This window comes from Cicer arietinum, chromosome 3 (assembly GCF_000331145.2).
Source record: "Cicer arietinum cultivar CDC Frontier isolate Library 1 chromosome 3, Cicar.CDCFrontier_v2.0, whole genome shotgun sequence".
NCBI lineage: Eukaryota > Viridiplantae > Streptophyta > Magnoliopsida > Fabales > Fabaceae > Cicer > Cicer arietinum.
Genome location: NC_021162.2, coordinates 42,246,364 through 42,261,898, shown reverse-complemented (window position 1 = coordinate 42,261,898; position 15,535 = coordinate 42,246,364). Strand labels below are relative to the sequence as shown.

The 15,535-nt window shown below is 27.6% G+C and overlaps 1 protein-coding gene across 19 annotated transcripts; it reads left to right on the top strand.

The window, feature by feature from the left end:
- The first annotated feature begins 1,420 nt into the window (after positions 1 to 1,420).
- On the top strand, positions 1,421 to 6,871 carry LOC101500940 (uncharacterized). Of its 19 annotated transcripts, none has more exons than XM_073365735.1 (11): positions 1,421 to 1,688; positions 1,921 to 2,055; positions 2,231 to 2,764; positions 2,846 to 2,897; positions 3,920 to 3,958; positions 4,189 to 4,422; positions 4,518 to 4,652; positions 5,374 to 5,649; positions 5,782 to 5,902; positions 5,981 to 6,159; positions 6,547 to 6,871. In XM_073365735.1, the coding sequence occupies exons 8-11, from the start codon at positions 5,449 to 5,451 to the stop codon at positions 6,700 to 6,702; spliced, it is 657 nt and encodes a 218-aa protein (XP_073221836.1). In that variant the 5' UTR covers positions 1,421 to 1,688; positions 1,921 to 2,055; positions 2,231 to 2,764; positions 2,846 to 2,897; positions 3,920 to 3,958; positions 4,189 to 4,422; positions 4,518 to 4,652; positions 5,374 to 5,448; the 3' UTR covers positions 6,703 to 6,871. The 19 variants fall into 19 exon arrangements, with proteins under 19 accessions (XP_073221836.1, XP_073221833.1, XP_073221834.1 ...); XM_073365732.1 differs by having other exon boundaries at positions 2,210 to 2,764; XM_073365733.1 differs by having other exon boundaries at positions 1,422 to 1,688; positions 1,934 to 2,055.
- Positions 6,872 to 15,535: the final 8,664 nt, after the last annotated feature.

Sequence of the window (15,535 nt, the reverse complement as noted above, 5' to 3'; positions counted from 1 at the left end):
TCATTCCTTTATTTAAAATTATTTTGATAGTACAATTAGATAGTACAATTGACTATAAATTACTATTTCAAATCATAATTAACATAAACATCACCACTAATATACATAAAATAGTCATCAAAGAAATTCATAGATTGCATTTAAAATTATTAAAATAAAGCTTCAATCACATACTTTTTTTGCAAGTTCTTATACCATATAGTTTTTTTAGGTTCTAACTTTCACCAGATACCTACTCGTATATAACGAGGCAAAAGTCATATGTTACACTAATCCTGATATATTACAATTAGAATCTTAACGATAGCATTACACACAATGCAAATAGATATTTAACGTTATATATTTAACATTAAATATGATAAAAACAAATTCGTTCAAGACATGATTGAAACTCAACTCATGACCTCATCTGAATGCTATCAATCCTTTGAAAATTTTAAGCATTCTTACAATTAGCCGCCAACCAGTGCGGTGCACGGTGCACGGGTAAAATATGTGTGAGACGAAATTATTATTATTATTTTTTGTTATAATTTTATTTTTAAGATACAAATGATATATTGTTGCTATAAAGTTTTCATAGATAAGTTGAGAGTTTTGCTTTTAAATATTTTTCAATAATAAACTTAATCATAGATTGTATCGGTTATTGGCTAATAAATTCGATATCTAAACTAATCAATTTCATTTAGATTGAGATAAATAATTAAATCCGTGATTTTAATATCAAACTCAAATCAAACCAAACCAAACCAAACCAATTAAGTGCGAGTTGAGTTTGGGAGTTATAAAAAAAGTATTATTTTTATTTTTAAAAAATATAACTAAATTTGAATGCTAAAATATATCAAAAATCATGAAATTGTCTTTCAACATATCATTCATTATTTAAAATACATCTACAAACACAACAAAACATTTAAATTATTTAAATTAACAACAAATCCTCAAATAAAATTCAATAGTTATAATAGAAAATAAATAAAAATATATATGTCATATTAATGAGTTGAGTTCGCAGATCCGTTGAATCAAAATGTCAAATATGCTACCCAAATTGAACATCGTCGAATTTAAATGAATTTGCTCGGACTAGACTCAAATTTGAATGGGTTAGATCAAAATATAGGTTGAATTGATTTGAGTGACCGGACTTTCATATTTACTTGCACCTATAAACACCTATAATAATTAGTAGTACATTAATATTGATAAACTAATACTATAGCACAATTTTTCCATATTTACTTGCACCTATAAACACCTATAATAATTAGTACACTACAAAAAAAAAGTATCTACTGTGACACTCAGATTTTGTGATATTTTTTATCTGTCACTAAAGCTACCTTTAGCTACAGTTAAAGTGTCACTGTTTCTAAACATATTATATAAAAAAAATTAAATACACAAAAACAAATTTTTACCCCTTTGGTCTTGTACAAACACTTGAGAAATATCTCAGGGTGATAGAATGATAAAATGATCGCTGGAGCTCAATCTTAGAAGGGGAACAATATATCTCATCATCGCTGCAACTACACCAGAGAAATCTTTTCTTTTTCTTTGTAAACCCTTTTCTCTCTACTATCTTCAACTAACCCTAATCCCCAAAACCCTTAAATTCAATTTTGAACAATCCTAAATTCATCTCTCTCGTTTCACTTTACGATTTGCAGTAGCAAGTAAGTTCTATTCTCTTTCCAAATCATTTCAGTTTGCGATATCAATTTTATTTTGGTAATCTTGCTTGTTAAGTGTCATTTTTTCGTGATTTGCTGAATGAGGTTGTGGGTTTGCGATTTGTTCTGTTTTTGCGATTCATTCACACGACACATTATCCTGATTTTTGGATTAGGGTTCATTTTTACCCCTTTTGTATATATTTTCCTTAATTTGTGGTTAATTAGTTTTAAGGCATTTGATGAAGGAAACGGACTCGAAGTTGGGTGGAGCCAAGTTCGGATTGATGAGGTATTACAATCACTGGGCAAACTAGTGAGGCTGTATTCAGAAGTGCATCTATTGAGGTCGTTGAAGCACAATAACATTGTAAGGTTCTACAATTCCTGGATTGATGACAAACACAAGAATGTTAACAAGATAGTTATTCACCTCAGGGAGCCTCAAACAGTGTGTTCATTATCCTTTGTATATGTGTTTAATTTGTTTTTCTGTTTTATTGTGATATTAGTCCTTTTGTTAGTTGGTTTGATGCATGATTTAGGTACTGTAAGAAACACAAGAAGGTCGACATGAGAGTATTTGTTAAATATCGGACTCAGGTGTGATTTATTTGAAGTATTTGTTAAATATCGGACAATATCTTGTATTTTAATTTGATTTTTTAGAGTGATTTAAAGCCTTTCAGACTTGACGAAAAACTATGATATCTTAGCAGTACAGGGTCATCTGGTTCAGTAAACTAGTTTCTATTTACCTTTTAAGATGGAAGTTAAATTAGTGGAATATTATTACACTTGCACCTTTGAGAGTTAGAATTACTTTTCCACTCTCCTATATTAATCTACTTTTGAAAAGTGAACATTGAAATAAAGCTTTTTTAATTGTGAATTCTTAACTAAGCTAATGAATACAATCAAGTATTATTTGCAAATAAAAGTAACGGTAACAGCAACACATACCTACTTCTTATGTCTTTATTTTGCTTCAAATTATTTAAATAAACCATTTCTTTGAACAACATAAGTGTTTCATTGTCGCAACATGTGATCGTGACTTGAAGAGGAGAATCCGGAAGGTAAAATCATTTATCATTTCTCTGATTATCAATGTTTTAGACCTGGATGCATGACCCATTAACTTGGTTTCTGTATTTCAGATTCCTGGTGTGCCAATAATGTACATCACTAAAAAGGTCAAGAGTGTAATAGGTATGCTCAGCTATATTCAGTAAGTGGCAGAACTAATCTTCAATTCATGTTGAATAAGTAAGTTGCATCCTCTAGTAGCAATTTTGTACATCTTGATTTTGGTAATTGAAAAGCAAAAAACGTGTTAAATAGTAATGACAATCTTCATGAGCAATGAACATTCATTTACATTGATTTCGATCTTAGCTTTGCATGGTCCACAAGTGAAAAAATCACCTAAGCATATTGCATAGAGATGATGGCTTTTTTCTTGAACTTTTCTTATATATTTACATAGATACTTGATTTTGATCTTTAGATTAGGACCATAGGTATCACCTCTTATCTTAAAAAGTGCTTATTATTGTTTTGATTCTTAATTAGGGATGACTTCTTCTTTGTTTGATTTTTAATGTTTTGATTCTTAATTAGGGATGACTTCTTCTTTGTTTGATTTTTAATTCCTCTTACAAGATATTAATTTTTGCCATTCAATCCATCTAAGGCCAGTTCAATCATTCCCATTTCAATGCTTTTGTTTCTAATAATTCCTCTTACACTCTGAATGCAACATTTCTTGAAACAAATAGTAGCTTTTTTTGGCATTGATTTTTGCCCTTTTTCTTGACTCTCTTTTGTCCTTTTTGCTAAATCTATGACTGAACTAGCAAAGATTTCTTTATATCTTTAACATGCTAGAAGACTCTAGGTCTTCATTTTGTGATTTGAAGACCTATGCTTTCAAAATGTAGTATTAAATTAATTATTGCAATACCATAGAATCATACACACGAAGAGTAGATAAACAATAGTCTATTCAGGAATTGCTTTTGCAAAACATTTGGTTCATTTGTATACATATCAAGCACCTAATGACATAAAGCAGCATGTGGAGGCATGTTCTGATCCAAAAAAAATTATATATGAATCTAATACAATATATATACTTTTTAAATTCCTTACTAAATGTTTTTGTTTCGTTACATATGGATGCTCATGATGGTGGTGTTAATGACTTGGGATTTTCATATCCAAACAATAAGCTATGGTTTGTAATTTGTGGAGATGATAAGTTAATAAAGGTAACATTTTTTCCCCAATCTATTGTAGATTATAGCTATATGAATGTATATCTTTAATTATTAATATTTGACGAGTGATACATATATGTATGGGATTTGAATGGAAATAAGGTCATGTATCACCCTCTCTCTACATTTGAATTTTTATTTTTATTTTATTTTGAGGCATTCTAGAATCTGTTGTAGTGAATGCTTGATTGATAAGTTATTGTGACATCAAATTCATGCAGTTTTGTTTTTCAACTTTGGTTGATGGCAAACTTACTGCAGTGAGGTTCGATCAATCGTAAATTAATTATGGCCTAGCTTTTCATCCTAATTTCTTTCAGTATATACTGCCACATGAAAATGAAAAGCTTTCGCATTGAATTATTGGTTATTGATGAAGCAGCTGCTATTCCACTACCTATGGTGAAGTATTTGCTTGGCCAATATTTGGTCTTCCTGTCTTCTACTGCTAATGGGTATGGATAGTGTTTGCCTTTGGCGAAACCTTCTATATATCAATTTTTAGTGATAAATTATCAATTCTTTTGATTACCCCTTTCGTTCCTCTTAGGTCAAGTTTAATGTGTCAATTTGTTCATTTTGCTCTTGCAAAGTTATGAAGGAACTGGACGCTCGTTATCACTAAAACTTGTGCAGCAACTACAAGACCAAAGCCGTATATCTGCTAAGAGCACAGAGGGCACCGGTACAATGCTTTTGACTTCTAAAATTCAATTTAAATAATTTCAGTACCATGTCATGCACTTTTCAGAATTGAAATACAGTTTGAGGGAATTATTAATTTCTCTGCTTTTCAATGATCCATGGTTTGATTGTAATAAAATACACCATCTAGATTTTAATGACTAATCACCGATGCAATGAGACTGGTAAGGGATAAAAGAGTATTTTATAGAGGATCTAGTTATGGTTTGCTTCAAAATACTACCTATTATCTAATTTCAATGCTTTTCAACTGCTCTAGTTATGGTTTTCATTATAATTGATATTTTACTTGTTCTTTTCTTGAATGACGAAGCTTCTGATACTTGCAAGCAATATAAATTCCTAGATAGTTGATAGAAGTTGAGTGCTAACTAACCTGTTGCAGTAAATTTATGTTTTTTGCTGTTTGTATTTTTCTTCTCAACATTTGACTTAATTTTATGGTTGGTTCACTTAATCATTAGCGAAATTTGTGTGGAAGCGAAGGTGGTTGATGAAATGTTCAAGAACCAGAAATGTTGCCATTCGTTTTGTTCTGAATGTGTAACAAAACACGTGGCAACAAAAATCATTCATTCATCTTACAGTACTACATACATAGAAGATTGTCATGTTGTACTAGTCTAGATTATATCATCCAAAAGATTTGCTTCTTATTCATTATTCAAACATTTATTTTATTTTTCTGACATTTTTCTCAGTGAAACAGAGGTGTACTACATACATAGAGATTTGAACAAATGAAATATAAATTGTAGATTGAATATAATGAATGAATGAATGCATTGATGCAGAGTTTTGATGCTTATGGAAATGACAACACCAAGTCTGGTTTTTGGGGTGTATTGGCTCATAAAGCCAAATCAATTCTGGATGATAAAAATTCAGCTCCTCCTCCACAACATGACACCATGCCATTGCCACAAACACTCAAATCACACTCATTTAATACCTTTACTAGTCCGTTTTCAACTCAGGTGATTTTATTATCAATTTCTATGCAATTCAGGGATGTGATATGATATGATATGAATCATGGTATAATATAATGTTGCATAAATATATGTTCAACTAATTTGTGTGTTTTTGGTTTGGCATGCTTATTGAAGCCATTGTATCAATCTCCTGACTCTAATAAAAAAATGGACAATCCTACAATTAGAAAGGGATTGGATGCAATCAAATCTTCTCTCAATCACTTAGGTGACACATTTGAGAAGGCTTTTGAGGTATGTTCGGTGTCCATGTATGTTTGTGTTTCATTTCTTTGCTTTCTTTAATTCATGTTACTTCTTTCATTTCTTCAAGACAGCAAAACAATTGTGGAGAGTAAGACAGCAGATCTGAGATCTCAAATAAGGCGAAAAAGGAAATGGACCGGAGGACATAAACCAAGCTTCAGATGTGAGGAATCCATGGCCGCAATCCGATCTGACAAAGTCTCATTCTCGCCACTAAACACAACTCAAGGCATCACGCGACGTAAGGTGCCAACTTTGTAATCATGTGTAACGGTTGAGGCCTCGCTAGTTCTTGTAGTGAAGGCATAGACGATAGAACATCTAATAATAATTTTTGAATTGTCAATAGTCTTCACTCAATGCAGAAACCTATAGCTTATATAATAGACTTCTAATCATATTTTATATTATCTTACCATAGTATAAATAGATGTATATGTAAAACTTGTATAAGATATCAATGTACAGATATTAAACTCTTCTTGATTTTGATGCAGGACTCTTAGTTTAAACCGTTGCTTTTGACGTAATAGTGAATAGAAAATTGAGTTTATGCTGATTGTTTATTTGAGTTAACTGTTTAAGTTTCTCATGTAACCCAACAAGCAACATTTCCTTTTACTTTGGTTACAGGTGGCAATGGCAACAGCTGCAAAAGCAAAATTACTTCTTCGTGAGCTAAAGACCGTTAAAGCAGATTTGGCATTTGCTAAAAGATGTATCTGCACTTGTTCAAGACTCTGCACTTGTTATCAAAAGCAAACAATATATTTCATTCATCTTTATTAAATATAATTTTAGTTCTTGTTGGAGTGGCTATGGATATTTTTTCTTATGCAAAATATAATTATATTTTTAATTTCTTTGAATACCTTAATCTTGTACCTATTTCTTATAATTTACATTTGGTTTCCTTTGATAAGGAACTCATTTTAGTTTCCTTTGAAACTTTATTGAATCTTTTAGAGTTAAATTATATTTTATTGTATGTTTCAATGACATTAGTTAATAAAAATAAATTAAAAATAAATTAAAAATAAATTAAAAATAAATTAAAAATAAATTAAAAATTTAAATTTGATTTACTGGTAATAATAGTTTAGAATTACAATTAGCAGGGAGATAAAAAAAATATAATTTAATAAATAATAATACGTTTTAGTGACAGACATACCGTAGGAATAGATTAATATTTTATTTATATTTTTCTAAGTGTTAGTGACAGATAATACCGTAGGAATAGACTAATTCTTTATTTATATTTATCTACGTTTTAGTGACAGTCATTATTGTAGGTAGAAATTAAAAACATCTAGAGACAATTCTCAGACCATGTAGTGACGCCCCTTAAAGTTGACACTAGATTTGAGTGTCACTCAAAGTATTATTGACTTTTACCTACAGTTTTTAACTTTTAGTGAAACATTTTGTGTGTCACGATAGGTCAATTTTTTTGTAGTGTGTGATTAACTCTCAGTCTCAGAAATCGCGACGAACTAATAAGGAACTCATTCTAGTTTCCTTTGAAACTTTATTGAATCTTTTAGAGCAAAATAACTATTTATTGTATGTTTTAATAGAATTAGTAAAATTAAATTATATTTTATTGTATGTTTCAATGACATTAGTTAATAAAATAATATTATCATTGGATGTACATTTAGGTCATTTTCATCCTCCTAGGTTTATTCTAGTCCAATTAGGGTTTTTAACAAATCTTGTGCATCTGATACGTGTGTTTGTGTCGTTGGATGAACATTTAGGGCATTTTCGTTTTCCCTTGGTTTATTCCTTGTCCAATTAGGGTTTTTAACCAATCTTGTGCATCCAATAAGTTCAGTTGTGTCATTGGATGTACATTTAGGTCATTTTCATCCTCCTAGGTTTATTCTAGTCCAATTAGGGTTTTTAACAAATCTTGTGCATCTGATACGTGTGTTTGTGTCGTTGGATGAACATTTAGGGCATTTTCGTCTTCCCTTGGTTTATTTCTTGTCCAATTAGGGTTTTTAACCAATCTTGTGCATCCAATAAGTTCATTTTTGTCATTGGATGAATATTTAGGTAATTTTCATCCTCCCTAGACTTATTCTTGTCCAACTAGGGTTATTAACCCATCTTGTGCATCCAATAGGTGTGTTTGTCTCATTGGATGAACATTTAGGTCATTTTCGTCCTTCCTTGGCTCATTCTTGTCCAATTAGGGATTGTAACCAATCTTGTGCATCCAATAAGTTCATTTGTGTCATTGGATGAATATTTAGGTCATTTTCGTCCAACCTAGGCTTATTCTTGTCCAATTAGGGTTTTTAACCAATCTTGCGCATCCAATAAGTTCATTTTTGTCATTGGATGAATATTTAGGTAATTTTCATCCTCCCTAGACTTATTCTTGTCCAACTAGGGTTATTAACCCATCTTGTGCATCCAATAGGTGTGTTTGTCTCATTGGATGAACATTTAGGTCATTTTCGTCCTTCCTTGGCTCATTCTTGTCCAATTAGGGATTGTAACCAATCTTGTGCATCCAATAAGTTCATTTTTGTCATTGGATGAATATTTAGGTAATTTTCATCCTCCCTAGACTTATTCTTGTCCAACTAGGGTTATTAACCCATCTTGTGCATCCAATAGGTGTGTTTGTGTCGTTGGCTGAACAATTAAGGCATTTTCGTCTTCCCTTGGCTTATTCTTGTTCAATTAGGGTTTTTAACCAATCTTGTGCTTCCAATAGGTGTGTTTGTGTCATTGGATGAGCATTTAGGTAATTTTCGTCCTTCCTTGGCTCATTCTTGTCCAATTAGGGATTGTAACCAATCTTGTGCATCCAATAAGTTCATTTGTGTCATTGGATGAATATTTAGGTCATTTTCGTCCAACCTAGGCTTATTCTTGTCCAATTAGGGTTTTTAACAAATCTTGTGCATCCAATAGGTGTGTTTGTGTCATTGGATGAACATCTAGGTCATTTTCGTCTTTCCTTGGCTCATTTAAATTATAAATTTAAATTTAATTTACTGGTAATAATAGTTTAGAATTACAATTAGCAGGGACATAAAATAAATTTAATTTACTAAATAATAATACGTTTTAGTGACAGACATACCGTAGGAATAGATTAATATTTTATTTATATTTTTCTAAGTTTTAGTGACAGATAGTACTGTAGAAATAGACTAGTTCTTTATTTATATTTATCTAGTTTTTAGTGACAGTCACTATTGTAGGTAGAAATCAAAAACATGTAGTGACCCTCCTCAGAACATGTAGTGACAGTCTTCAAAGTGTAGCAGGACCCCCGTTAAAGTTGACACTAGATTTGAGTGTCACTCAAAGTATTATTGACTTTTACCTACAGTTTTTAACTTGTGTGAAACATTTTGTGTCACGATAGGTCAATTTTTTTGTAGTGGTAGTACATTAATATTGATAAACTAATACTATAGCACAATTTTAAGCTCTATTATTGTCATTTGCTTCCAGAACTCATATAAGTTAAAAAGATCGTAAAAATTTATTATATCAGTTCTAAATATTAACATGATAAAAAAAATTGAATAATGAAGGTAAATTACACATTGAATAAAAATAATGACAAATTACATATTCTAAAGCATTATATTTAAAGTATAAAATATCATGATGATATTTGTCAAATTATAAATTTACTACATACATATTACAATTTAAAGAGAAATGTTGACTGTTACCGGGAATGCTTGTAAGAAATAGAAGAATAATATGTGACTACATCTAACACTTATAAATTATGTTTAATTGCGATTTTAGTCTCATTTATTTTTATTAATTTACGAAATCGATCCACCGGTTTTAAAATCTGAGCGTGTTGATCTCTCATTATAATTTTTTAACTAAAAATCAGCGACATGACATATTTTAAATAACATGTCATATGAAATAATAATGTATGATTAATACTCATGAAAACGCAATTAAACTATCTAAAAACATAATTTTCAACTTTAGAATTTTTTTATTTTAATAATTTAATTAATTACATATGAATAATTAATGCATCTAGATGGTTCTATATCATGAAATTGTATGTCACGTCATTTAAAATATGTTAAATCATCATTCTTCAATTTAAAAATATGAATAAAAGACCAAAATTTTCGATTTTTAAAATAAAAAAACCAATTTCATGAGTTGATAAAAATAAAAAAACTAAAAACATAATTAAGCCTACAAATTATAACTACTCACATGTATGTTCAACCAACTGTTTTATTGGTCTATACCCTATTTTTGTCTCTTATTCCCTTTCTTATACAAATCATTTGTAACAAATAACATTACTCCGATTTAAAAAGTTTAACATTTTCCTTTTCCAAAACTATACTTGGGGTTTTTATAGTGTAATTTTTTTAAAAAAAAAGTAAAATAAAATTGTTATGCAAAAATATGCACTCGGTGTTTAGGAATAATGTACATATGAATATAAGAAATTTAACAGAGAGATAATTATTTCCTCTATTATAATATTTACAATTAATAAAAAAGATCATAGTATTCAATGTTATTTACAAATAACAATTTTTATTTATTTAAATGCAGTTTTAATTATTCTATTTTATTAAATTCACAATTTTAGTGTTTTTTATTTATTTTTATTTTTTTGTAATTTTGATCTTTATTTTTTAAAAACTGTTGACAATTTGTCTACTTATGAATTTTTCACCCATCATGTAATGGAGAGATGTCCACATCATCAAATTGACAAATAATTAAAATTGGACGAAAAATTCATAAGTGATAAAATGTCAACAATTTAAAAAAAAGAGAGACTAAAATTACAAAAAGAAATTAAAGGAGATCAAAATTGTAGATTTAATAAAATAGAAAACCAAAACTGGATTTAAGTTAATATTTTTCGTATCAAAATTAATGTATGGTAAATTTTATTAAATTTTGTTAGCAGCAAGGTGTATAGTAAATTAAAGCCTACATGACCATAGTCCTACAATTTGTCTAGAAATTAGATTAAAAATATAATAATAACAATATAATATAAACTACAAAAATTCGAAGATGAAAATGTCTATAAAAAACACAAGAAATTAATTGAGATACAATATTAAAATAAAAATTGTTCTAATATGCCTTTTAATGGCATTTACAATAAAAAAAAGTCATATTTTATATGATTAATATTTCTAAACAAAACTTTTTAAATTAAAATGGTATGCGATAAATCCGCTCAATCAAACTTATAACAAAATAGAAGTAATAATTCACAATCAAAATACTTAACTTCACTTTACATTTGAAAGATAAAATATAAACTTTAAATAACTCAAGAAGTAACCTAAAGTTGAAACTTGAAATAAAGATTGAGTACATAGATAAGAGGTATTATGTCTATTATTATATTCACCTATAATATCTCTTTTAATTGGACAACATGTAAGAGTTGTTTGATTGACAATGTCATGCATTTTAAATGCATGAATATTTTGGTTTGCTCTTTATATGATAATCTATTGTATATATTTAAAACATAATTTGCTGCTACTTCATATTATTTTCTCTACATATATAAATATTTTCTACTTCAGTGACGTATACGTTTTCATAGAAAGTTTTCTTTACCTCCTATTTAAATATTATTTCATACCGTCTACTCAAAATTTTCTAAATTAACTCACATTATTATTTCATAACGGTTGCCCAACATCTTTCACATTAATTACATGTTACTACTCAATACGTTTTTTTTTTTTTTTCTGTATTAATCAACTTCATATTTTCGCATCTACTTGCCATCTACTTATACTTTTTTGTCCGGATTAATCAACTTCACATTTTCGCCTCTACTTGTCATCTACTTATTTGTTAACAATTGTATACATCTTTTCAGAATATATAATATTGAACTTAATAACATGAAAAATTTCTTCAACTTATTCTGAATTGAGAGTACATATGTCTCTCTTGCTTAACTCAAAAATATTTTTCGACTATTTATATGTGTCTTTTATTGTTGGTACTTCTATTCTATAAATTACATTGATAAAATTAAAATTACATTATTGATATAACTACTATATCAATAATCATTTAACAATTGAGATATAAAACTTCATATTAATTTTTTTTAAATCCACTTAAATTAAATAAATTAAAATATATCCGCGCAATACGAAGGTTGACATCTAATTATAATATTCTATGTCGATACTCAACGAAAATGGTTGAGAATTAATGATACATTGAGAATCATTGAATATTAATAGTGCATTGAAAATAATTGAGTATTAACGGACATTAAGAATAAATGAACATTAATGTTACATTGAAAATGACTGAGCATTAATAGTGCATTGGCGATGACCGCATAATAATTGTCAATTGAGAATGACTAAACATTAATTATGATTACGTAATAATATTTATAGACGAGTACATTGAATTATTGTGAATTAATAACTTTAACAACATAAACAAACTTTAAAGATGAATGAAATGACAATGTAAATTTTATCTATTTGATATTTAAAGCTATAAAAAAGAGATTAAAAAATAAAGAGCCAAATTAAATGCACCAAAATAAGAATAATTAATGCATCTAGATGGTTCTATATCATGAAATTGTATGTCATGTCATTTAAAATATGTTAAATCATCATTCTTCAATTTAAAAATATGAATAAAAGACCAAAATTTTCGATTTTTAAAATAAAAAAACCAATTTCATGAGTTGATAAAAATAAAAAAACTAAAAACATAATTAAGCCTACAAATTATAACTACTCACATGTATGTTCAACCAACTGTTTTATTGGTCTATACCCTATTTTTGTCTCTTATTCCCTTTCTTATACAAATCATTCGTAACAAATAACATTACTCCGATTTAAAAAGTTTAACATTTTCCTTTTCCAAAACTATACTTGGGGTTGTTATAGTGTAATTTTTTTAAAAAAAAAGTAAAATAAAATCGTTATGCGAAAATATGCACTCGGTGTTTAGGAATAATGCACATATGAATATAAGAAATTTAACAGAGAGATAATTATTTCCTCTATTATAATATTTACAATTAATAAAAAAGATCATAGTATTCGATGTTATTTACAAATAACAATTTTTATTTATTTAAATGCAGTTTTAATTATTCTATTTTATTAAATTCACAATTTTAGTGTTTTTTTATTTATTTTTATTTTTTTGTAATTTTGATCTTTATTTTTTAAAAACTGTTGACAATTTGTCTACTTATGAATTTTTCACCCATCATGTAATGGAGAGATGTCCACATCATCAAATTGACAAATAATTAAAATTGGACGAAAAATTCATAAGTGATAAAATGTCAACAATTTAAAAAAAAAAGAGAGACTAAAATTACAAAAAGAAATTAAAGGAGATCAAAATTGCAGATTTAATAAAATAGAAAACCAACACTGGATTTAAGTTAATATTTTTCGTATCAAAATTAATGTATGGTAAATTTTATTAAATTTTGTTAGCAGCAAGGTGTATAGTAAATTAAAGCCTACATGATCATAGTCCTACAATTTGTCTAGAAATTAGATTAAAAATATAATAATAACAATATAATATAAACTACAAAAATTCGAAGATGAAAATGTCTATAAAAAACACAAGAAATTAATTGAGATACAATATTAAAATAAAAATTGTTCTAACTTTTAATGGCATTTACAATAAAAAAAGTCATATTTTATATGTTTAATATTTCTAAACAAAACTTTTTAAATTAAAATGGTATGCGATAAATCCACTCAATCAAACTTATAACAAAATAGAAGTAATAATTCACAATCAAAATACTTAACTTCACTTTACATTTGAAAGATAAAATATAAACTTTAAATAACTCAAGAAGTAACCTAAAGTTGAAACTTGAAATAAAGATTGAGTACATAGATAAGAAGTATTATGTCTATTATTATATTCACCTATAATATCTCTTTTAATTGGACAACATGTAAGAGTTGTTTGATTGACAATGTCATGCATTTTAAATGCATGAATATTTTGGTTTGCTCTGTATATGATAATCTATTGTATATATTTAAAACATAATCTGCTGCTACTTCATATTATTTTCTCTACATATATAAATATTTTCTACTTCAGTAACGTATACGTTTTCATAGAAAGTTTTCTTTACTTAGTTTCTAAATAGCTTTTCACAAATTCTATACACCATCCACTAGTTTATACTATATCTCCTATTTAAATATTATTTCATACCGTCTACTCAAAATTTTCTAAATTAACTCACATTATTATTTCATAACGGTTGCCCAACATCTTTCACATTAATTCCATGTTACTACTCAATACGTTTTTTTTTTGTCTGTATTAATCAACTTCATATTTTCGCATTTACTTGCCATCTACTTATACTTTTTTTGTCTGGATTAATCAACTTCACATTTTCGCCTCTACTTGTCATCTACTTATTTGTTAACAATTGTATACATCTTTTCAGAATATATAATATTGAACTTAATAACATGAAAAATTTCTTCAACTTATTCTGAATTGAAAGTACATATGTCTCTCTTGCTTAACTCAAAAATATTTTTCGACTATTTATATGTGTCTTTTATTGTTGGTACTTCTATTCTATAAATTACATTGATAAAATTAAACATACATTATTGATATAACTACTATATCAATAATCATTTAACAATTGAGATATAAAACTTCATATTAATTTTTTTTTAAATCCACTTAAATTAAATAAATTAAAATATATCCGCGCAATACGCAGGTTGACATCTAATGATAATATTCTATATATGTCGACACTCAACGAAAATGGTTGAGAATTAATGATACATTGAGAATCATTGAATATTAATAGTGCATTGAAAATAATTGAGTATTAACGGACATTAAGAATAAATGAACATTAATGTTACATTGAAAATGACTGAACATTAATAGTGCATTGGCGATGACCACATAATAATTATCAATTGAGAATGACTAAACATTAATTATGATTACGTAATAATATTTATAGACGAGTACATTGAATTATTGTGAATTAATAACTTTAACAACATAAACAAACTTTATAGATGAATGAAATGACAATGTAAATTTTATCTATTTGATATTTAAAGCTATAAAAAAGAGATTAAAAAATAAAGAGCCAAATTAAATGCACCAAAATAAGAATAATTAATGCATCTAGATGGTTCTATATCATGAAATTGTATGTCATGTCATTTAAAATATGTTAAATCATCATTCTTCAATTTAAAAATATGAATAAAAGACCAAAATTTTCGATTTTTAAAATAAAAAAACCAATTTCATGAGTTGATAAAAATAAAAAAACTAAAAACATAATTAAGCCTACAAATTATAACTACTCACATGTATGTTCAACCAACTGTTTTATTGGTCTATACCCTATTTTTGTCTCTTATTCCCTTTCTTATACAAATCATTTGTAACAAATAACATTACTCCGATTTAAAAAGTTTAACATTTTCCTTTTCCAAAACTATACTTGGGGTTTTTATAGTGTAATTTTTTTAAAAAAAAAGTAAAATAAAATCGTTATGCGAAAATATGCACTCGGTGTTTAGGAATAATGCACATATGAATA